A 23,957-nucleotide genomic window follows, 5' to 3' on the forward strand; every position below is an offset into this window, starting at 1 on the left:
GACTTAATTGATATTTATAGAACATTCCATCTGAAAGCAGAATACACTTTCTTCTCAAGGAACACATGAGTGCACATGGAACATTTCTGAGGATCTTGAGGCATAAATCAAGCCCCAATAAATTTAAGAAAACTGAAATTATATCAAGCACCTTTTCCGACCACAACACTATGAGATTAGAAATCAATTGCAGCGGGAAAAAACTCTAAAAAACAAAAACATATGGAGCCTAAACAATATACTACTAAGCAACCAATGGATCACTGAAGAAATTAAAGAGGAAATCAAAAAATACCTAGACACAGATTTGAACAAAAACACGATGATCCAAAGCCTACGGGACTCAGTGAAAGCAGTTCTAAGAGAAAAGTACGTAGCAGTAAAATTTTACCTCAGGAAACAAGACAAATCTTAAATAAACAACCTAAGCTTACATCTAAAGCAACTAGTGAAACAAGAACAAAAAACACAAGGTTCTTAGAAGGAAGTAAATCATAAAGATCAGAGCAGAAATAAATGAAATAGGGACAAAGAAAACAATAGAAAAGATTGATGAAAGTAAAAGTTGATTCTTTGTAAAGATAAGCAAAATCGATAAACTTTTAGTCAGAATCATCAGGAACAAAAAGGAGAGGGCTCAAATCAACAAAATTAGAAATGAAAAAGGAGAAGTTACAGCTGATACCACCCAAATACAAAGGATCATAAGAGACTACTATATGCAAATGTATGCCAATAAAAAGGACAACCTAGAAGAAATGGACAAATCTTTAGAAATGTACAACCTTCCCAGACTGAACAAGGAAGAAATAGATAACATGAGAGACCAATCACAAGTACTGAAATTGAAACTGTGATTTTAAAATTCCAACAAACAAAAGTCCAGGACCAGGTGGCTTCACAGGCAAATTCTATCAATCATTTAGAGAAGAGTTAACAACTATCCTTCTTAAACTCTTCCAAAAATTGAAGAGGAAGGAACACTCCCAAGCTCATTCTACAAGGCCACCATCACCCTGATACCAAAACCAGACAAAGATACTACAAAAAAAAAAAAGAAAATTACCGGCCAATATCACTGAGGAACACAAACGCAAAAATCCTCCACAAAATACTAGCAAATCGAATCCAACAATGCATTAAAAGGACCATATACCATGCATCCCTGTGATGAAATGATTCTTCAATATTGGCAATCAGTGTGATTCACCATATTAACAAACTGAAGAATAAAAACCACAAGATCATCTCAACAGATGCAGAAAAATCTATTGAGAAAATTCAACACCCATTTATGATAAAAACTCTCCAGAAACTGGGCATAGAGCAAGCCTACATCAACATAATAAAGGCCATATATGACAAACCCACAGCGAACATCAGACTCAAAGGTGAAAAATTGAAAGCATTTCCTATAATATCAGGAAAAAGACAAGGATTCCACACTTGCCAGTTTTATTCAACATAGTTTTTGGAAGCCCTAGCCACGACATTCAGAGAAGCAAAAGAAATAAAAGGAATCCAAATTGAAAAAGAGTATCTAAAACAGTCACTGCAGATGACATGATACTATACATAGAAAATCCTAAAGATGCTACCAGAAAACTACTAGAGCTCATCAATGAATTAGGTGAATTTTCAAGATACAAAATTAATACACAGAAATCTGTTGCATTCCTATACACTAACAACAAAATATCAGGGAGAGAAATTAAGGAAGCAATCCCATTTATCATCACATCAAAAAGAATAAAATACCTAGGGATAAACCTACCTATGGAGGCAAAAGACCTGTACTCTGGCAACCACATGATGCTGACAAAAGAAATCAAAGATGACGCAAGCAGATGGAAATATATAACATGCTCTTCGATTGGAGGAATCAATATTTTCAAAATGATTCTACTACCCAAGGCAATCCACAAATTCATTGCAATCCCTATAAATTACTAGTGGCATTTTTCACAGAACTAGAATAAAAAAACTTTAAAATTTGTATGGAGACACAAAAGACCCTGAATAACCAAAGCAACCTTGAGAAAGAAAAATGGAGCTGGAGGAATCAGGCTCCCTGACTTCAGACTATACCAAAAACCTACAGTAATGAAGACTGTATGGTACTGGCCCAAAAACAGGAATATAGATTAATGGAACAGGATAGAAAGTCCAGAGATAAACCCACGCACCTATGGTCAGTTAATCTTCAATAAAAAGAGGCAAGATTATACAATGGTGAAGACAGTCTCTTCAGTAAGTGATGCTGGGAAAACTGGACAGCTACATGTAAAAGAATGAAATTAGAACATTCTCTAACACCGTAAACAAAAATAAACTCATAATGGATTAAAGACTTAAGTTTAAGGCCGGATACTATAAAACTCTTAGATGAAAACATAGGCAGAATACTCTCTAACATAAATTGCAGCAATGTCTTTTTGATCCATCTCCTAGAGTAATGAAAATCAAAACAAAGATAAACAAATGTGACCTTATTAAATGTAAAAGCTTTTATATGGCAAAGAAAGCCATAAACAAAATGAAAAGACAACCCACAGAATGGAAGAAAATATTTGCAAATTAAGTGACTGACAAGGGATTAATCTCCAAAATATACAAAAAGCTCATGCACCTATATGAAAAAAAAAATTAAAAAATGGGTGGAAGATCTAAATACACATTTCTTCAAAGAAGACAGACATATGGCAAAAAAGCACATCAAAAAATGCTCAACATCACTAATTATCAGAGAAATGCAAATCAGAACTACAGTGAGATATCAGCTCACACCAGTCAGAATTTCCATCATCAAAAAATTTACAAACTATAAATTCTGGAAAGGGTGTGGAGAAAAGGGAACCCTCCTACACTGTTGGTGGGAATGTAAATTGGTTCAACCATTTTGTAGAACATTATGGAGGTTCCTTAAAAAACTAAATATAGAACTACTATATGATCTACCAATCCCACTCCTGGGCATGTATCTGGAGAAAACCAGATAATTTGAAAAGATACACGCATAACAATGTTCATTGCTGCACTATTTGCAATAGCCAAGACATGGAAACAACCTAAATGTCTATTGACAGATGAGTGGATAAAGAAGATGTGGTACATATATACAATATAACATTACTCAACCATAAAAAATAATGAAATAATGCCATTCACAGCAGCATGGATAGACCTAGAGATTGTCATACTGCATGAAGGAAGTCAGACAGAGAAAGACAAATACCATATGATATCACTTATATGTGGAAACTAAAAAAATGATACAAATGAACTTATTTACAAAACAGAAATAGAGTCACAGATGTAGAAAACAAACTTATGGTTACCAGGGGGGAAGGTGGGGAGGGATAAATTGGGAGATTGAGATTGACATATACATACTACTATATATAAAACAGATAACTAATAAGACCTAGTGTGTAGCACAGGGAACTCTACCCAATACTCTGTAATGACCTATATGGTAAAATAATCTTAAAAAAAGTGGATATATGTATGTGTATAACTGATTCACTTTACTGTACACCTGAAACTAACACAACATTATGAATCAACTATACTCTTATAAAATTTTTTTATGAAACCTAGATTGGTACATATATGCAATGGAATACTACTCAGCCATAAAAAAGAATGAAATAATGCCACTTACAGCAACATGAATGGACCTATAGATTATTATACTAAGTGAAGTAAGTCAGACATAGAAAGACCAATGTCAAATGATATCACTTCTATCTGGAATCTAATTTAAAAATGATACAAATGAACTTATTTATAAAAGAGAAACAGACTCATGGATCTCAAAATCAAATTTATGGTTACTGAAGGAGAAACATGGGGTGAAGGGATAAATTAGGAGACTGTGATTTACATGTGCACACTATATAAAATAGATAACCAACAAGGACCTACTATATAGCACAGGAATCTCTACTCATTATTGTTTAATAACCTATATGGGAAAAGAATCTGAAAAAGAATGTATATATATATACATATATATGTATAACTGATTCACTTTGCTATACACCTGAAATTAACACAACATTGTAAATCAACTATACTCCAATAAAAAGTTTTTAAATAGAATATGTGGTATATATGTGTATATATACATATATATACACACACACAATGGAATACTACTCACCCATAAGAAAGAATGAAATTTTGCCCTTTGCAACAATATGGATGGGCCTGGTTGGCTTTATGCTTAGTGAAAGGAGTCAGACAGAGAAATACAAATAGTGTATGTTATCACTTCTATGTGGAATCTAAAAAAATAAAACAAACTTGTGAATATATCAAAAAGAAACAGACTAACAGATACAGAGAACAAATTAGTGGTTTCCAGTGGGGAACATGGATCTCAAAATCAAATTTATGGTTACTGAAGGAGAAACATGGGGTGAAGGGATAAATTAGGAGACTGTGATTTACATGTGCACACTATATAAAATAGATAACCAACAAGGACCTACTATATAGCACAGGAATCTCTACTCATTATTGTTTAATAACCTATATGGGAAAAGAATCTGAAAAAGAATGTATATATATATACATATATATGTATAACTGATTCACTTTGCTATACACCTGAAATTAACACAACATTGTAAATCAACTATACTCCAATAAAAAGTTTTTAAATAGAATATGTGGTATATATGTGTATATATACATATATATACACACACACAATGGAATACTACTCACCCATAAGAAAGAATGAAATTTTGCCCTTTGCAACAATATGGATGGGCCTGGTTGGCTTTATGCTTAGTGAAAGGAGTCAGACAGAGAAATACAAATAGTGTATGTTATCACTTCTATGTGGAATCTAAAAAAATAAAACAAACTTGTGAATATATCAAAAAGAAACAGACTAACAGATACAGAGAACAAATTAGTGGTTTCCAGTGGGGAGAGGGAAAGAGGAAGGGGCAAGATAGGGGTACGTGATTAACAGGTATAAACTACTATGTATAAAATAAATAAGCTAAAAGGATATATTGTACAACACATGGAATATAGCCACTATTTTATGGTAACTGTAAATGGAATATAATCTTTAAAAATTGTGAATCACTATATTGTATACCTGAAAATTATATAACATTTTACGTCATCTAAACCTCAATGAAAAGTAATTTCCTACCTTTTGAAGGCTCAATAATATTACATTGTATGTTTACATGAAATTTTGTTTGTCAGTTTATCTGTTGATGGATGTGTTGCTTCCACTTTTTGGCTATTGTGAATAATGCTGCTATCCACATGGTTGCACAACATCAGTTAGAGTTTTTGCTTTTAATTCTGTTGGGCATATACCCAGAGATGAAATTGCTGGATCATATGGTAATTCTATTTTTAATTTTTTGTGGAACTTCCTTACTGTTTTTTATAATAACTGCACCATTTTACATTCCTACCAGCATTGCATAATGGGCACAATTTCTCAATATCCTTGCCAACACTTGTTATTTTCTGTTTTACTTTGTGTGTTTGTTTTATGATAGCCATCCAAATGAGTGTGAAATTGTATCTCATTGTTTTGATTTGCATTTACCTAATGGTTAGTACTAAGCCTCTTTTCATGTAATTATTACCCATTTGTGTATCTTCTTTGGAGAAATGTCTATTCAAATTGTTTGCCCATTTCTTTTTTTAATTGAGATTTGATTGACATTTAATAGTGTATTAGTATTAGGTTTAAGTTTTATTTTCTAAGATTTCACATACAAGTAAGAGCGTACAGTATTTGTCTTCCACTGACTTATTTCACTTAGCATAATGCCCTCAAAGTTCATCCATATTGTCACAAATGACAGGATTTCCTCTTTTTTATGACTGAATAAGATTCCATTTTATATATATATATATATATCACAGTTTCTTTATCTATTTATCCATCAATGGACACTTGGGTTATTTCCATGTCTTGGCTATTGTAAATAATTCTGCAGTGAACATAGGGGTGCAGATATGTCTTTGAAATAGTGAGTTTATTTCTTTCAGGTATATACCCAAAAGTGGAGTTGTTGGATCTGGGAATTCTATTTTTAATTTTTTGAGCAACCTCCATACTGTTTTCCATAGTGGTCCAACTAACCCACCAACAATGCACAAGTGTTCCTTTTTCTCCACATTCTTGCCAACAATTGTTATTTCTCGTCTTGTTGATAACAGTGATTCTAACATATGTGAGATGATATCTCATTGTGGATATGATTTGCATTTGCCTGGTTATTAGTGACGTTGAGCATCTTTTCATGTGCCTTTTGCCCACCTGTATATCTTCTTTCAAAAAATGCCTATTCAGAGCCTCTGCCCATTTTTAAAATGGGTGTTTGTTTTTTTTGTTTTTTTTTGTCGCTGCTGAGTTGCATGAGTTCTTTATGTATTTTGGCTATTAACCCCATGTCAAATATTTGATTTGAAAATATTTTCTTTCAACTGGTAGGTTGCCTTTTCATTGTGTTGATGTTTTATTTTTTGGCTGTGCAGAAACGTGTTTGGTTTGATATAGTCCCACTTGCTTATTTTTGCTTTTGTTGCCTTTGCTTTTGGTGTCAAAAGGGTTCAACCTTTTGGGGGCCTTTTGGGGCTCATGAATCTGGAAGTCCATTTCTCTCAATATATTTGGTAAGTTTCAGCCTTTATTGCTTTAAATATATTTTCTGTTCCTTTATCTTTCTCTTCTTCCTGGATTCCCATAATGCATTTTTTGTTTCTTTTGGTTTTTCCCATAAATCCAGTGGGCTTTCTTCATACTTTTTATTTCTTTTTGCTCCTCTGCCTGGATAAGTTCATATGATTTTTCTTTGTGTTCATTGATTCTTTCTTATTCTTAATTCAGTCTGCTGTTGAAGCTCTGTTGAATTCTTCAGTTCAGTCATTGTATTCTTCAGCTCTAGAATATACTTTTTTGTTTCTATTTCTTTATTGCATTTCTGATTGTGTTCATGGATTGTTTTCCTAGTTTTATTTAGTTGTTTGTGTGTTCTTGTTGTTCACTAAACTTTTAGAGCATTATTCTGAATACTTTGCCAGACATATCATAGATCTCTATTTCTTTAGGGTCAGTTATTGGAACTTTATTAATTTCCTTTGGTGGTGTCATGTTTACCTGATCTGCACATTTGAGTAAACAGTCTCCTCTTCCAGACCTCACAGATTCACTTCAACAAGGGTATTCCTAGTCAGCATACCTTGGTGTTCTGAATGGATCACCTGATAGCACCCTTTTACAGGTGAGGCTTCCTACTGGGATCTTTAAGTCAGGCCATAATCCTTCAGTGCCTTGTCTTAGCTGATACTGTGTCATATTTACCACCTGCACCAGTAATGGATGATTAACTGTTTTCTACCATGCAATGCCCACCACTTAAACTTGTTCCATGTAATACTTGCTGACTGAAGAGCTCCATTCCCATAATAGAAAAATGGATAGTCTTTGTATAGGGGGTGACAGTTACAACCAGAGCAGAAAGTTCTTTCTGTACAACTGGGCCAATTTTAATAATGTGGGTAATTACTATTTTAATTATTCTTCCTCTCAAGCTGATCACCTCTTGGGTGGGGTGGGGAGTCGAGGGGTCCCTTTAAAACATGAGTGATTTCTGGGATAAGGGAGATTTGGAAAAACGTGGCCAATAAAGCCAGCCAGTGCTGTGTAGATCTTGAAACCCAAACTATAGTTTTTTTTTTTTTTTCATTTTATATTGACTATAGTTGATTTACAATGTTGTATTAGTTTCAGGTGTATAGCAAAGTGATTCAAGTATACATATACACATATCTCTTCTTTTTTCAAATTATTTTCCCATTTAGGTTATTACAGAATATTGAGCAGAGTTCCCTATGCTATACAGTAGATCCTTGTTGGTTATATATTTTAAATATAGTAGTGTATATATGTCAATCCAAAACTCCAATCTATCACTGCCTCTGACCCTTCATTCCTAGTAACCAAAAATTTGTTCTCTATGTCTGTAAGTCTGTTTCTATTTTGTAAATTAGTTCATTTGCTTTTTGGTTTTTGTTTTAGATTCCACATATAAGTGATATCATAAGGTATTTGTCTTTCTCTGTCTGACTTCACTTAGTATGATAATTTCCAGGCCCATCCATGCTGCTGTAAGTGGCATTATTTCATGCTTTTTAATGGCTGAGTAATATTCCATTGTCTACATGTACCACATCTTCTTTACTTGTAGATGGACATTTAGGTTGCCTCCATGTTTTGGCTATTGTAAACAGGGCTGCAGTGAACATCGGGATGCATGTATCTTTTCGAACTGTGGTTTTCTTCAGATATATGCTGAGGAGTGGGATTGCTGGATCATATGCTAGCTCTATGTTTAGTTTTTAAAGAAATCTCCATACTGTTCTCCATACTGGCTGTACTAATTTACATTCCCACCAACAGTGCAGGAGGGTTCCCTTTTCTCTACACCCTCTCCAGCATTTATTGCTTGTAGACTTTTTAATGATGGCCATTCTGACTGGTGTGAGGTGATACCTCATTGTAGTTTTCATTTGCATTTCTCTAATAATTAGTGGTGTTGAGTATCTTTTCATGTACCTCTTGGCCATCTGTATGTCTTCTTTGGAGAAATGTCTATTTAGGTCTTCTGCCCATTTTTTGATTGGGTTGTTTGGTTTTTTCAAACTCATTCTATGGTATCACCCTGATACCAAAACTAGACAAGGATACCAAAGAAAAGAGAATTACAGGCCAATATCATTGATGAACATGGGTGCAAAAATCCTCAACAAAATACTAGCAAACCAAATGCAACAATACATTAAAAGGATTGTACACCATGATCAAGTGGGATTTATCCCAGGGATGCAAGGATTTTTCAGTATGCACAAATTAATCAGTGTGATACACCACATTAACAAATTGGAGACTAAAAAACATATGATCCTCTCAATAAATGCAGCAAAAGCTTTTGACAAAATACAACACCAATTTATGATGAAAACTCTCTGGAAAGTGGGCATAGAGGGAACCTACTTCAAAATAACAAAAGCCATATAGGACCAATCCACAGCTAACATCATATTCAATGGTGAAAATTTGAAAGCATTTCCTCTAAGATCAGGAAAAAGACAAGAATGTACACGCTCCCCACTTTTACTCAACATTGTTTTGGTAGTCCTAGCCACAGCAATCAGAGAAGAAAAAGAAATAAAAGGAATCCAAATTAGAAACGGAGAAGTAAAACTGTCACTGTTTGCAGATGACATGATACTATACATAGACAATCCTAAAGATGCTACCAGAAAACTACTAGAGCTCATCAGTGAATTCAGTGAAGCTGTAGGTTACAAAGTTAATACACAGAATTCTGTTGCATTTGTATACACTAAAAACCAAAGATCAGAAAGAGAAATTAAGGAAACAATCCCATTAACCATTGCATCAAAAAGAATAAAATACCTGGGATAAACCTACCTAAGAAGGCAAAAGACCTGTACTCCAAAAACTAAGATGCTGATGAAAGAAATCAAAGATGACACAAACAGATGGAAAGATATACCATGTTCTTGGATTCAAAGAATCAATATTGTCAAAATAACTATACTACCCAAGGCAATCTACAGATTCACTGCAATCCCTATCAAATTACCAATGGCATTTCTCACAGAACTAGAATAAAAAACTTTAAAATTTGTATGGAGACACAAAAGACCCTGAATAACCAAAGCAATCTTGAGAAAGAAAAACAGAGCTGGAGGAATCAGGCTCCCTGACTTCAGACTATACTACAAAGCTACAGTAATCAAGACAGTATGGTACTGGCACAAAAACAGAAAGATAGATCAATGGAAGATGATAGAAAGCCCAGAGATAAACCCACGCACATATGGTCACCTTATCTTTGATAAAGGTGGCAGGAATGTACAGTGGAGAAAGGACAGCCTCTTCAATAAGTGGTGCCGGGAATACTGGACAGGTACATAAAAAAGTATGAGATTAGATCACTCCCTAATACTATATACAAAAATAAGCTCAAATTGGATTAAAGACCTAAATGTAAGGCCAGACACAACAAAACTCTTAGAGAGCTGGGGCACGAACACGTGTCCCCTGCATCGGCAAGTGGACTCTCAACCACTGCATCACCAGGGAAGCCCAGCAATATCTTTTTTGATCAGTCTTCTAGAGTAATGAAAATTAAAACAAAAATTTTAAAATTGCACCTACTTAAAATCAAAAGCTTTTTCACAGCAAAGGAAACCATAAACAAAACAAAAAGACAACCCACAGAATGGGAGAAAATATTTGCAAATGATGCAACCTACAAGGGATTAATCTCCAAAGTTTACAAGCAACTCATGCATCTCAATATCAAAAAAGTAAAAACTATAGTTAATATGTTGAAAGTGTGATTGTCTACTAGAAGGGGCCAGCTTCTACAACCTGCCAGATCCCTATATGGGGGCTGGTGCCTGCCACTGGAGATCAGGAGTAGTCTTTGCAGGGGTAGCTGTCTTTGAAGGTGATGCATTTTGAGGATTGTAATCTAACCCTAGTAAATATTGTAATTACTCCACCAGTTTACCAGAGATAATCCAATTTGGATTCCCTTTGTTTCTTTGGATCCAGTATAACCTCTCTTGTTCATCTCATAGTTCACACTTAAGCATGGACCTGGTTGTAATTGGTTTGTTTAGCCTAGAGAAAGAGGCATCACTGTTGATAGCAATTTCAATTTAGGCCAAATAGGGTATTGTTTGTAGAGTTAACAAGTGACACAACTCTGGGTTTGTCTTTCATGAGTTTCTTTTAAATGTAGGGCAGCTCTGACCTCTTCAATTGTTTTAGCATTAGCTGTCATGGCTAATAAAAAGAACTTATACTTAAGAGAAGCCCTCCTGACAAACAACTAGGTAGACTCAGGACCTAATTAAGTCACCTCTGGACTTGCAGAGTCATCATACTTCATGCCATACTGCATCCTCTATTACCTAGTAAGTCCACTCCAACGTCCCAGCTGATGGAGGAGATATTTGGCCTCAGTTAACATTTTCCATTGCCAGTCTTCCTAGGCCTTTATGAGGCCTAACATAGGATGGTTAGCCCTCCAAGCCATAAAAATCTGTATCAAAAGGTATATATAGACTGGGGTCCAAAGCCTCCTCTGTTGGTCATTCCCACCTTTCACACTAATTAGTAGGGACACCATTTTTTTCCATTTTGAGCCACCAATTCTGGCAACCAATTGCTTAACTTCAGCCCCCATAAGGTGAAGCTTGTTCCTCACCAGATCTATTCTATATAGCCAGGCAGCCCCTTTTTTACTTGATTCCAGGGTTAGGTCTTTAAGGAGAGACTGGGCCTCAGGAAAAAGGAGAGGATATATCTCTTTATCCAACTGAGAACCAGCCCCTCCTTTTTGGCCCTGCCCTTGTGCCATTTCTATATCTAACTTTTGCAAGTAGTTACCAGGAAAGCAGAGGGTAATATATCCTCATCACTATCATGATGGTATCGTGCTGCCTTTCCCTCTAGTGGGCACTAGTCCTCTTTCATAGGGTCCTGTCTTCCATTTCATCTCCCCCAGAAGTTTAAGTTTCTACCTCATATTTAGGCAGTGCCCTGGTGAGAAGCACCCTCTGGCAGAATTCAACACATGTCTAGTGGTTCAGAGCACCTGTTCAGTTATTGCGCAGAAATTCATCTTTTCTATGGCTTGCAGATACTGAGTGCAGTTTCTCAGGGTATGCAAAACAAGTAGGCTTTAAATAGCTAAAAACTGCTTATTTGGGCTATGTTTAAAACAATTGGATGGGTAAAATTTTGAGTTTGGTACTGATGTGCTTTGCAGCTAACAGGTCCCAGCCTTCTATGAAGGAGTAAACAATAAAGAGCCATTATGCAGAGACCATTTTTAGCTCATTTATATAACAGTAATGTATAATAGTATAATCACTATGGAAAACTGATTTTCACTTTCCTAAAAAACTAAACATGCAACTACCATATGATCTAACAATTGCACTAATTGCACTCCAGGACATGTATCCCAGAAAAATTAAAACTTTGTTCACACAGAAACCTGTACACTAATGTTCATAGCAATTGTATTCATAATAGCCAAAAACTGAAAACAACCCAAATTTCCTTCAACAAGTAAATTGTTTATAGGTAAAAATAACTCTGGTACATCACTGCCAGAGATTATTACTCAGCAATAAAGAGGAATGAACTATTGATACATGCAAGACCTTGCAGAGAATTGTGATGAATCTTAAAATCTAATCTCAAAATGTTACATACTTTATGCTTCCATTTATATAAATTTCTTAAAAAGACAAAATTAATGGTTAAGATTAATGGTTACCAGGGGTTAAGGACAGGGTGGAGGATAGAGGGTACGGAGGTGTGTGTGGCTATAAAAGTACAATAGAAGTACTCCTTATGGTGAGGGAATTGTTATCTTTACTATATCAATATCATCCTAGTTGTGATATTATATTAGTTATCCTTTGAAGAACCTGGGTAAAGCATTTTGGGGATCACTCTTTATTTATTTATTTATTTATTTATTTTGTGGTACGCGGGCCTCTCACCGTTGTGGCCTCTCCCACCACGGAGCACAGGCTCCAGACGTGCAGTCTCAGCGGCCATGGCTTACGGGCCCAGCCGCTCCGCGGCATGCGGGATCCCCTCGGACCGGGGCACGACCCCACGTTCCCTGCATCAGCAGGCGGACTCTCAAAAACTGCGCCACCGGGGAAGCCCTATTACTTTTTTTAATTGTGGTAAAATACACATAGCACAAAATTTACCATCTTAGCCATTTTTAAGTGTACAGTTCTGTAATGTTAAGTATATCTGCATTGTTCAGTCAATCTCCAGAAATTTTCCATTTACGAAACTGAAATCTCTGTATCCATTAAAACAGTTTTCAATTTCCGCCTCACTCCATCCCCTGCCAACTATCATTCTACTTTCTGTCTCTATGTATTTGAATACTCTAGATCCCTCATATGAGTGGAACCATATATTATCTGTCCTTTCATCTCTGGCTTATTTCACTTAGTATGATGTCCTCAAGGTTCATCCATATGAACCTTCTGTCAGAAGTTTCATTCTCTTTTAAGGCTAATATTTCATTGATTGCATATCACATTTTGTTTATCCATTCATCTATTTATAGACACTTGGATAACTTCCACCTTTTGGTTCTTATAAATAATGCTGCCATGAATGTTGGTGTAAAAGTATTTTTGAGGCCCTATTTTCAAATTCTTTTGGATATATACTGAGAAGTGGAATTAATGGATCATATGGTTAATCTATTTTTAATTGTTTTGACGAATGACCATAGCGTTTTCCATAGAAGCTGTAGCACTTTACAGTCCAACAGTGGTGCACAAGAGTTCCAATTTCTCCACCTTCTTGCCAACACTTCTTTTTGTTTTTTCAAATAGTAGCCATTCTGTTGGGTATGAGATGATATGTTATGGTTTTAGTTTGCATTTCCCTAATGAGTAGTGACGATAGTTTCATGTGCTTATTGTCCATTTGTATCTCTTATTTGAAAAAATGATTCAGGTCCTTTGTTTTTTGTTTGTTTTATTGGAGTATAGGTGATTTACAATGTTGTATTAGTTTCAGGTGTACAGCATAGTGATCCAGTTATACATATACATATATTCATTCTTTTGCAGATTCATTTCCCATATAGGTTATTATAGAATATTAAGTAGAGTTCCCTATGCTGTACAGTAGGTCATTGTTGGTTATCTATTTTATATATAGTTGTGTGTGTATGATAAGCCTAGGATCCTAATTTATCCCTCCCCTCCCCATGTATCCCCTTTGGTAACCATCGGTTTGTTTTTGAAATCTGTGAAACTGTTTTGTAAATAAGTTCATTTGTATCATTTTTTAAATTAGATTCCACATATGAGTGATATCATATGTTATTTGTCTTTCTCTGTGTGACTTACTTCACTTAATATGATCATCTCTAGGTCCATCCACGTTGTTGCAAATGGCATTATTTTGTTCTTTTTTAAGGTTGAGTAATATTCCATTGTATATATGTACCACATCTTCTTTATCCATTCCTCTATCAATGGACATTTAGGTTGCTTCCATGACTTGGCTATTGTAAATAGCACTGCAATTACAATTGGGGTGCATGTATCTTTCTGAATTATGGCTTTCTCTGGATATATGCCCAGGAGTGGGATTGCTGGATCATATGGTACTTCTACATTTAGTTTTTTAAGGAACCTCCATACTGTTCTCCATATTGGTTGTACTAATTTACATTCCACCAACAGTGTAGGACCGTTCCCTTTTCTCCTCACCCTTTCCAGCATTTGTTTGTAGATTTTTTGATGATGGCCATTCTGACCAGTGTGAGGTGATACCTCATTGTAATTTTGATTTGCATTTCTCTCATAATTAGTGATGTTGAGCATCTTTTCATGTGCTTTTGGGCCATCTGTATGACTTCTTTGGAGCAATGTCTATTTTGATATTCTGCCCATTTTTTTTATTGTGTTGTTTGTTTTTGTGACATAGAGCTGCATGAGCTGTTTGTATATTTTGGAGATTAACCCCTTGTCGGTCACGTTGTTTGCAAATATTTTCTACCAACCTGTGCATTGTCTTTTTGTTTTGTTTATGGTTTCCTTTGCTTTGCAAAAGTTTTTAAGTTTAATTAGGTCCCATTTGTTATTTTTGTTTCTTTTTCATTACTCTAGGAGGTGGATCAGAAAAGATATTGCTGTGATTTCCTAATAGGAGGGACTGGTTCCTGCCCAGTGGTGGGTGGAGCTGGGTCTTGTCCCTCTGGTGGCAGGACCATGCTCAGGAAAACTTTAAGAGGCTTGTCTGCTGATGGGTGGGGATGTGTTCCCGTCCTGTTGGTTGTTTGGCCTGAGGTGTCTCAACACTGGAGCCTACAGGCTGTTGGGTAGGACTAACGTCAGCCTCCAGGAGGGCTCATGCCAGTGAGTACTCCCCAGAACCGCTGCTGCCAGTGTCTTTGTCTCCACAGTGAACCACAGCTGCCCCCTGCCTCTGCAGGAGATGCTCCCATACTAGCAGGTAGGTCTGGCCCAGTCTTTATGGGGTCATTGCTTTTTTCCCCTCTGTCCTGGTGCACACGAGACCATGTGTGCACCCTCCAAGAGTGGAGTTTATGTTTCCCCCAGTCCTGTGGAATTCCTGAGATCAAACCCTGCTGGCCTTCAAAGCCAGATCATCTGGGGGCTCCTCCTCCCAGTGCTAGACCACCAGGCTGGGAAGCCTGATGTGAGGCTCAGAAATTTCACTCCTGTGGGAGAACTTCTGTGGTTTCATTGTTTTCCAGTTTGTGAGTCACCCACCTGGTGGGAATGGGATTTGATTTTATCACAGTTGTGCCCATCATACCATCTCATTGTGGCTTCTTCTTTGCCTTTGGATATCGCGTGTCATTTTGGTCAGTTCTAGCATTTTTTTGTCAATGTTTGTTTAGCAGTTAGTTGTGATTTTGGTGTTCTCATAAAAAAGTGTGAGCTTACATCCTTATACTCCACCAACTTGAGCTAATCTCATGTCAGAGCATGTTCTGCTTGTTTTGCTCTAAGACTTTTATAATGTCTGGCCTTACATTTAGGTCTTTGATCCATTTTGAATTTATTTTTGTGTATGGTGTTAGAGAATGTTCTAATTTCATTTTTTACATGTAGCTGTCCAGTTTTCCCAGCACCACTTATTGAAGAGACTGTCTTTTCTCCATTGTATATTCTTGCCTCATTTGTCATAGATTAATTGACCATAGGAGCATGAGTTTATTTCTGGGCTTTCTATCTGTTCCATCGATCTATATTTCTGTTTCTGTGCCAGTACCATACTGTTTTGATGACTGTAGCTTTGAAGTATAGTCTGAAGTCAGGGAGCCTGATTCCTCCAACTCCCTTTTTCTTTCTCAAGATTGATTTTGTAACTTGGGGCCTTTTGTGTTTCCATACAAATTTAAAATGCTTTATTCTAGTTCTGTGAAAAATGCCATTGGTAATTTGGTAGGGATTGCATTGAATCTATAGATTGCCTTGGGTAGTATAGTCATTTTCAAAATTTTGATTCTTCCAGTCCAAGAACATGGTATATCTGTTCATCTGTCTGCATCATCTTCAATTTCTTTCATCAGTGTCTTATAGTTTTCAAAGTATAGGCCTTTTCCCTCCTTAGGAAGGTTTATTGTAGGTATTTTATTATTTTTGATGTGATGGTAAATGGGATTGTTTCCTTAATTTCTCTTTCTGATCTTTCATTGTTAGTGTAAAGGAATGCAAGAGATTTCTGTGTATTAATTTTGTATCCTGCAGCTTTACCAAATTCTTGTTTGCCTTTACTGGTGAGCCTTCCCATTTGTAATTTTGTTGTTTCTAGTTGTGGCCTTTTCATTTCCTCCTACAGAAGTTCCTTTAGCATATGTTGTAAAGCTTTTTTGGTGGTGCTGAATTCTCTTAACTTTTGTTTGTCTGTAAAGTTTTTGATTTCTCTGTCAAGTCTGAATAAGAGCATTGCTAGGCAGAGTATTCTTGGTTGTAGGTTCTTCCCTTTTATCACTTTAAATATATCATGCCACTGGATTCTGGCCTGCATAGTTTCTGCTGAAAAATCAGCTGATAACCTTATTTTGATTCCCTTGTATGTTATTTGTTTCTTTTCCCTTGTTACTTTTAATGTTTTCTCTTTGTCTTTAATTTTTGTCAGTTTGATTAATATGTATCTTGCTGTGTTCCTCCTTGGGTTTATCTTGTATGGGACTCTGCACTTCCTGGACTTGAATGAGCATTTCCTTTCTCATGTTAGGGAAGTTTTCAGCTATTATATCTTCAAATATTTTCTCAGACCCTTTCTCTCTCTCTTCTCCTTCTGGGACCCCTATAATGCAAATATTGGTGCATTTACTGTTTTCCCAAAGGTCTCTGAGACTGTCCTCATTTCTTTTCATTCTTTGTTCTGTGGCAGTGATTTCCACCACTCTGTCTTCCAGCTCACTTATTCATTCTTCTGCCTCATTTATTCTGCTATAGATTTCCTTCTAGTGTATTTTTCATTTCAACTATTGTATTGTTCATCTGTTTGTTGTTCTTTGAATCTTCTAGCTCTTTGTTAAACATTTCTTATATCTCCTCTGTCTGTACCTCCATTCTTTTTCTGAGATCTTTATTATCATTACTCTGAATTATATTTTTAGGGAGATTGCCTGTCTCCATTTCACTTAGCTGTTCTGGATTTTTATCTTGTGCCTTCTTTTGGATCATATTTCTCTGCCATCTCATTTTGTCTGTTTTCTGTGTTTGTGGTCTCCTTTCTGCAGCCTGCAGTATCGTAGCTCCTTTTGCTTCTGGTGTCTGCCCCCTGGTGGTTAAGGTTGGTCCTGGGGCTTGTGCCTGCCCACTGGTGGGTGAAGTTGTGTCTTGTCCCTATGGGGGCAGGGCCATGTCAAGGGGTGGGTTTAGAGGTGGCTGTGAGCTCAGTATGACTTTAGGAAGCCTGTCTTCAGCAGAGATCTTTCTGCTAGGAACTTTACTCTTAAATTATGAGCATGTCCAGTCTTTTTAATGTCATCAAAGTTACCTTACTTTTGAGATCTGCCTACCTGCCAGGCTAATATTTTCTTGACATGAGGAAAACATAAATAATCTATTTCTCCAGCTAAGCTAACCCACTTTTTTTCTTTTTGTTTATTCAAGGTTCTGGTGTGGGATGTATAACCACTTTGACAAAGGGCTGCAGCCCAAGCAGAGTATGCTAGAGAGCCTCTTGGAAATTAAGAAGCAGAGATCAATGCTGGAGGCAGATGTGCACAAACTAGAAAAGGTGAAGAGTTAAATCTCAAAATGAGAACCTCTTGTCCCTTCTGAGTAGGCCCAATCCACTGAGAGTTGAATTGGTACTTGTGAGAAGCTGCCTGGCTGGCTTGTTATACTCTCTGCATTCCAAGCATCCTGTGTCTATAAAGCTCTAAGGCACAACTCTTTTTTTATGTTCCATATTAAGTGGTAAATATAACACTCAGTTAAACAAGTGGATTGGTTCCCTTTTTGGATCTGGATGGAATTATTAGGAGGAACAAGAGGGAATGACAGGGAAGTAATACAAGTATTTGTTATCCATCAATAAGTATAACTTCTTGGGTGTACTAATGAGAACAATGAAATTGTTATATTTCCAATTAGGAAAACCTTATAAAAATCTGATTTCCTTCCCATGTAGATTATAAACTCTGCTCATTGTACCAGCAAAACCAAAGTCACACACTTGTTTTTAATTAGAGGTTAAACAAGTCAACAGGGATTTCCTTTCAATAAATGGAAAATGCTGAGCTGCTTCTGGAATCCAGAGGTTCCTAGGGGTGTGTTTGAAGTAGAGGGGAGGGATATTTTTTAGAAAAGAATTCTTAGAAAGGGTGTGCTATTTAGGTGCTGGGTGTGAAACTCCTTTTGACCAGATAAGGCATAGCTTTTCTGCTCACTGTAAGTAAACAAATATCATTTTATTGTGAAAATAAATGTATTGTGACTACATCAGATCCTAAACTTTTGAATGTCCTCTTGGCAGGTAACAGTCAGTTAATTGCTTGGTTCCATTAAAAAAAAAAAGAAGAAGAAGAAGGGGAAGGGGAAGGAAAAAACTGAAGCATAACTTAAAATCATAGGAAACAAAGGAAACAAGCAGCCCCAGGAAGGTCAAGCCCTAGGCAGAACTGAGAAGTAGGAAACCTTTTTCCTGATGTCTCCTGCCTCCTTTTTTTACCTATTAGCAACCTTCTCCACAAGGTCTCCCGAGCAGGTGTCCTATTGTAAACCCAGCCCTTTCACTTATTCCTGCCTAATTCCTGAGAGAATCAGATTCATTCTAGATAGAATCAGATCACTTTCTGATTCTAAAGTTCAAAAGTAAGTAAGGCTTCCCTTTAAAATAATAACTATTGGGCTTCCCTGGTGGCGCAGTGGTTGAGAGTCCACCTGCCAATGCAGGGGACACGGGTTCGTGCCCTGGTCCGGGAAGATCCCACATGCCGCGGAGCAGCTGGGCCCGTGAGCCATGGCCACTGAGCCTGTGCGTCCGGAGCCTGTGCTCCGCAATGGGAGAGGCTACAACAGTGAGAGGCCCGCATACCACAAAAAAATAATAAAATAATAACTATTAACATTCCTTTTTTAATACAGAGAAGATAAACAAAAGCAGCCCAACAGATAACCCTGTTGACGTTTGTATAGAATATGCAGAATATAAAAATGTACAAAATGGAATGTTGAAAAAACTCTCCCAGCCACCTACCCATTCAGTTTCTCTCTCCAAGGTTTATCACTCTGTGTGTGTGTGTGTGTGTGATTTTGTGATTTCCAGGAAAATAAGAGTGGTATGCTTATACCCTAAGGCAGGAGCTCTTAACTGGAGTCCATGAACCCATAGATGTCCACAGATGCCCTTCAGGGGATCTGTGAAACCCCTGAAATTATACCTAAAAACTGTGTTCCATCTCATCCACTCATATGTGAATTCATGCAGTTTTCTGAGAAGGTCCATCATTTTCTTCAGATTTTCAAAGGTGTCTATGACCCACAAAAAGTTAAGAATCACTGTTGTAAAGTATCAGTGAATCATTGTTTTATCCCTGAAGGTGAAAATATCCATTGGACATAGCATGAAGTAGTAGACAGATCATAGACTTTGGCATTAAGGAGAGGCAGGATCAGATCCCAGCTCTACCACTTCCTAAATGTGTGAATTTGGGGTGACTTAAATTCTCTGAGCCTCAGTTTCCTCATCTGTAAAATACAGCTAATTCCTAACTAATAAGACTCTTAAGTATAAAAGGAAACACTGTATGTAAAGTGCCTGGCACATGGAGGTATTCAATAAATGTTAGTGATCCTTTCCCTTGCCCTCCCTGCTCCCAGTAATAAAATTGCATTTATCAGAAAAGGGAACTTTTATATATACAAGACCCTTGAGGGTCTTTAGTAGTAGGGCTTTTAAAGCACTATGTCAAGTGATGAATAAAAGATGTTTGAGGATGAGGAGGGGGCAAAAGGTCATTTGCTACCATATAAGTGACAGCAGGCAGGATCCGTATAGGTCAATGTGATATTTGCCTAGTTTTACTCCGGTTTCTAATTCTTTTCAATCATTCCTTGTTCCCATGACAGAAAATGAAAGCCCATGATGAGCCACAAGAAGAATTCTGTACCTGCTCTCAATTAGGGCATTTATTATCTCAACACCTGGGAACTCCTTTAACCAATCCTCTCAGCTTTATGGGTATTGATGGAGACCTGAATACCTTGATGGAGAGTGGCACTCTTTCTAGGGAAGGAGGCCTTCGAGTTCAGATGGATCAAGTAAAAATCCAGTGTGCAGACCTCCACCCTGACTATTATGGGACCATGGGCAGCCTTAGGGCCATAAACATTTCTGGGGATGTCGGCTTCTCTGGAGACACAGGCATCTCTGGGGTCTCAGGCATCTCTGGCAACACGGGAACCTCTGAGGCTATGGGCTTCTATGAAGACATCAGCGTCTCTGGGGCCATGAGCTTCTCTGGGACCACAGGCATCTCTGAAGACACAGGACTCTTTAAGGCCATCACCAAGGAGGCAGGTTTCTCTAAGCAACAGTGAGCTATTCATCTGCTTCCATATTAGGTGCAACTGCAACACCCACAATGATCCTTGTCTCAAAAAAGGCTGTGCTGCTTTTCTAATTGGATTAAATGGGCAGGGCCAGGGCACCCCTCCTCCCAGTTAAGAGTCTGGAAGGGGATTTAGGGCCTTTACTAGTTAAGCAACCAGTATATGCATGTCAAGCAGGCCAGAATATAGGCAAGAGAAAGAATATGTTATTATTCTAGAATGGGATTTAGCTTTAAAAATACTGCTTTTCAGCTGAGATATTAGGCTGGTTCCATTATTCCAATTTCCTTAAAGATCAGCCTCCCTTACATGAGGAAGATGAAAACATATAGCATGAGAACAAGTTGTAATATTGTCACAGTGGAGAATTAAGACCCTGTTGAGGGGGTGAAGAGATGGTGTGCAACAGGTAACTGGATTGCAGAATAGCTTAAAAGAAAATTTTACTTGCAATTATATTTAGCCATACAATGTAAGCTAACATTATTGCCAATAGAGACCCCAACATTTGCCTGAGAAATAAATCAAAATGATCCATGGGGGGCTTCCCTGGTGGTGCAGTGGTTGAGAGTCCACCTGCCGTTGCAGGGGACACAGGTTTGTGTCCCGGTCCGGGAAGATCCCACATGCCGCGGAGCGGCTGGGCCCGTGAGCCATGGCCGCTGAGCCTGCGCGTCTGGAGCCTGTGCTCCACAATGGGAGAGGCCACAACAGTGAGAGGCCCGCGTACCGCAAAAAACAAACAAAAAAAAGATCCATGTGTGCTTGGTGGTTTAGAACATATAAGAAAATAGTTTTCTTAAGTTACAACACTTGTTTTCCCCAACTCACACCCTGGTTAGGTCTCAGCCAAATCCCTTTTTCATAGATAGCCCATTGATAAACTTAAATCCACTACATTCTAAAATGATCAATTCCAAAATAGTGAGGTCTGAATTAATAATATTGATCAATAGCATTCTCAACATCAGTTCAGGAGACAACTGAAAATCTCAGTGCTTTATACCCTGGCTTGCCCAAATACTCCAGGGAGAAGGGGATATGTTGTTTAAACACCAAACTTTCCCCCATTTGGGGTTGATGCACGCTGTACACTTTCCTGTTGGATATCCAGTCATAGTTTATCCACTTCCACATGCTGGGGTAAGGTGAGTCTTGGGTAGTTTGGGTCGTTCACTACATATTGTCAGCATTTTCAGAACTCCCATTGCCAACAGCATCCATGTCTTCACATAGGATGTCTATTCTGTATACCATATGTCTGGTTTAAGCTAAAAAAATAGATGTCTTAGTGAAAAAGCCACCTCTGTTACGACCATATCCATTTGTAAATACAGACATCTCTGAAGGATCACCTCATTTGTTACTTTTCTCTATAAGAAAGAGGGATCTTTTAATCGAAGTGTTAGAAGTAGCAGAGAAGACCAAGGATAGTTCCTTGATTTCTTACCCCTAGCTAAACTACGGACATAAAAAAATATTCCTATTTAGAGGAAGAACTCTAAGTCATTTTGGTTATCTTTTTTATATGTAAATAGGGGCCATTTTTCTACTTATCTCTCCTTGATAGCTGCCTTGTTCCTATAATTTTAAAACATCAATGTGATTTCCTATTGTATCTTCTCATCCCCTCTTTCCACTGTTTGGTCTTTGGCTTGTATAACATAAATCATCAGATGTTGCCAGTTGTCATTTTACTTCTTACTTCTGGAAAAAAATTGGGATTTGTACAAGTCATTTTGATCTGAAAGCTCCATCTAAACCCTGGCTTTGTGAAGGAAGTTATCAAAGAGGATGACAATACCAATCATCTGCTACAAATGAGTTTATTCTGGATCTTGCTTTATACCCAGGGCTTTCTCCCATATCTCAATCTGAATTTTATAGTCCATTAACTAGTATGATATTTCTGATAGTGTGTTAAGGTCTTTTCAGAGAAATAAAAAAGGCAAATAACCTTTGCAAATCCTATAAAAAGTTAGTTTAAGGGTCTCAGATTTATTTCTACAGACCTGTACAAGGGTGGCATATAGTACCAAACCTTATTTCTTAGATCCAAAACAAAATTAATCATTAGTGAAAAGTTCTTTTCAATATAGTTCTAGACTGAGAAGTGGTGAAGAGCAACACTGCTATTCCAGTCAATTTGTTTGGTCTTTTATTATTTTTATTCCCCAGCATGTCCTATGTTACCTGTATATGACATACATGGAACTAAGGAAAACCTTGTAAAAGTCCCCTATTTACTCTCAACACATAACACCTCTCTGTTTTACAGTTGGATTTGTAAATCTGAAGGAGGAAAAAAGTTCAGTAGAATCCAAATATTTATGCACTGGTAAAAACCCAGTAGCTATCTGTAGTCAGGAGCCTAGCAATAGAGGGGAGGCTCCTGAAGGAAAGTTACTGAGTGTACTAGAAAATATCATCTATTAATGGCTTTCATTTCATACCCTCATATAGCACCTATGCTGTGAAAGAAATGTGACGCCCTCTGCCACTGCCCTATGCTTCCAGTTCCCTGAGCAGAAAATTCCATTCTCATGTGACTGCCTGACTTAAATAGGAAGGCATTTAACCACCTGCCACTGTCTTATCCATGAGCCTGACATCTGCCTCTTTCCTACACAGCTTACATGGGCCTGGGGTCACTCCTTATCTTTTCCAAGCATGAGGCAGGCTCTGTGCCTGGGAGTGTGGCCATGCTCAGATTCTACATGAACACCTTTCTTAAAAATTCATTAAGATTAGTTTATAGAATAACAGATTCCTCATGGTAATAACTAAAACAATCCTAAATAACAAACCTAAGTAACAGCTTTTTAAAGAAGAAATTCAAGGATGGGGTTTGCTGTATGAAAGAAAGCATGAAACTTTATTTGGCACTAACTGGGCAAGAACGTAAAGCTTATGGTACATGTATTAGGCACAGGTATCTTTTGGAAAGTCACCCTAGAAACTGTTAAATTACTACCAAGTCAGTTGTCATGCCTGTCAACATGCATGGACATACTTTGTCTAAGAAACACTTCACACTTCACAGAATGCAAGATCTTTCCTTGAACACTTCCAACCAGAAGGAATCCAAGTCTTTTTATGAGTTACTTTCAAACCAGATTTGTAAATATTTAAGCTTGGCCTGAATTTAGCATACAGAGAAGTTTAATAACTATGTCCGATCTTTGTTACATAGTGAATTTTATTAAACACATAACACCTTTTCTTGATGCTATTAAGCTTTGATGTACCACTGGGAAATCTTTCTG

The 23,957-nt window shown here is 37.2% G+C and overlaps 1 protein-coding gene across 1 annotated transcript; it reads left to right on the top strand.

Moving 5' to 3' along the window:
• The first annotated feature begins 322 nt into the window (after positions 1-322).
• Positions 323-20,679, top strand: LOC112397798 (myotubularin-related protein 8-like). Its single transcript, XM_024742067.1, has 3 exons — positions 323-369; positions 17,746-17,872; positions 20,209-20,679. Exons 1-3 carry the CDS (start codon positions 323-325, stop codon positions 20,677-20,679), a joined length of 645 nt encoding a protein of 214 aa, XP_024597835.1.
• Positions 20,680-23,957: the final 3,278 nt, after the last annotated feature.

Source organism: Neophocaena asiaeorientalis, unplaced genomic scaffold (assembly GCF_003031525.2).
Source record: "Neophocaena asiaeorientalis asiaeorientalis breed wild unplaced genomic scaffold, Neophocaena_asiaeorientalis_V1.1 scaffold323, whole genome shotgun sequence".
Taxonomy (NCBI): domain Eukaryota; kingdom Metazoa; phylum Chordata; class Mammalia; order Artiodactyla; family Phocoenidae; genus Neophocaena; species Neophocaena asiaeorientalis.

Excerpts from the sequence above, each read along its gene's own strand:
- LOC112397798 (XM_024742067.1), top strand. The coding sequence starts at position 323 with ATGATCCAAAGCCTACGGGACTCAGTGAAAGCAGTTCTAAGAGAAAA. Across the intron at positions 370-17,745 it reads AAAGCAGTTCTAAGAGAAAA|GTTCTGGTGTGGGATGTATA; the intron begins GTACGTAGCAGT and ends TGTTTATTCAAG. Across the intron at positions 17,873-20,208 it reads ATGTGCACAAACTAGAAAAG|AAAATGAAAGCCCATGATGA; the intron begins GTGAAGAGTTAA and ends TTCCCATGACAG.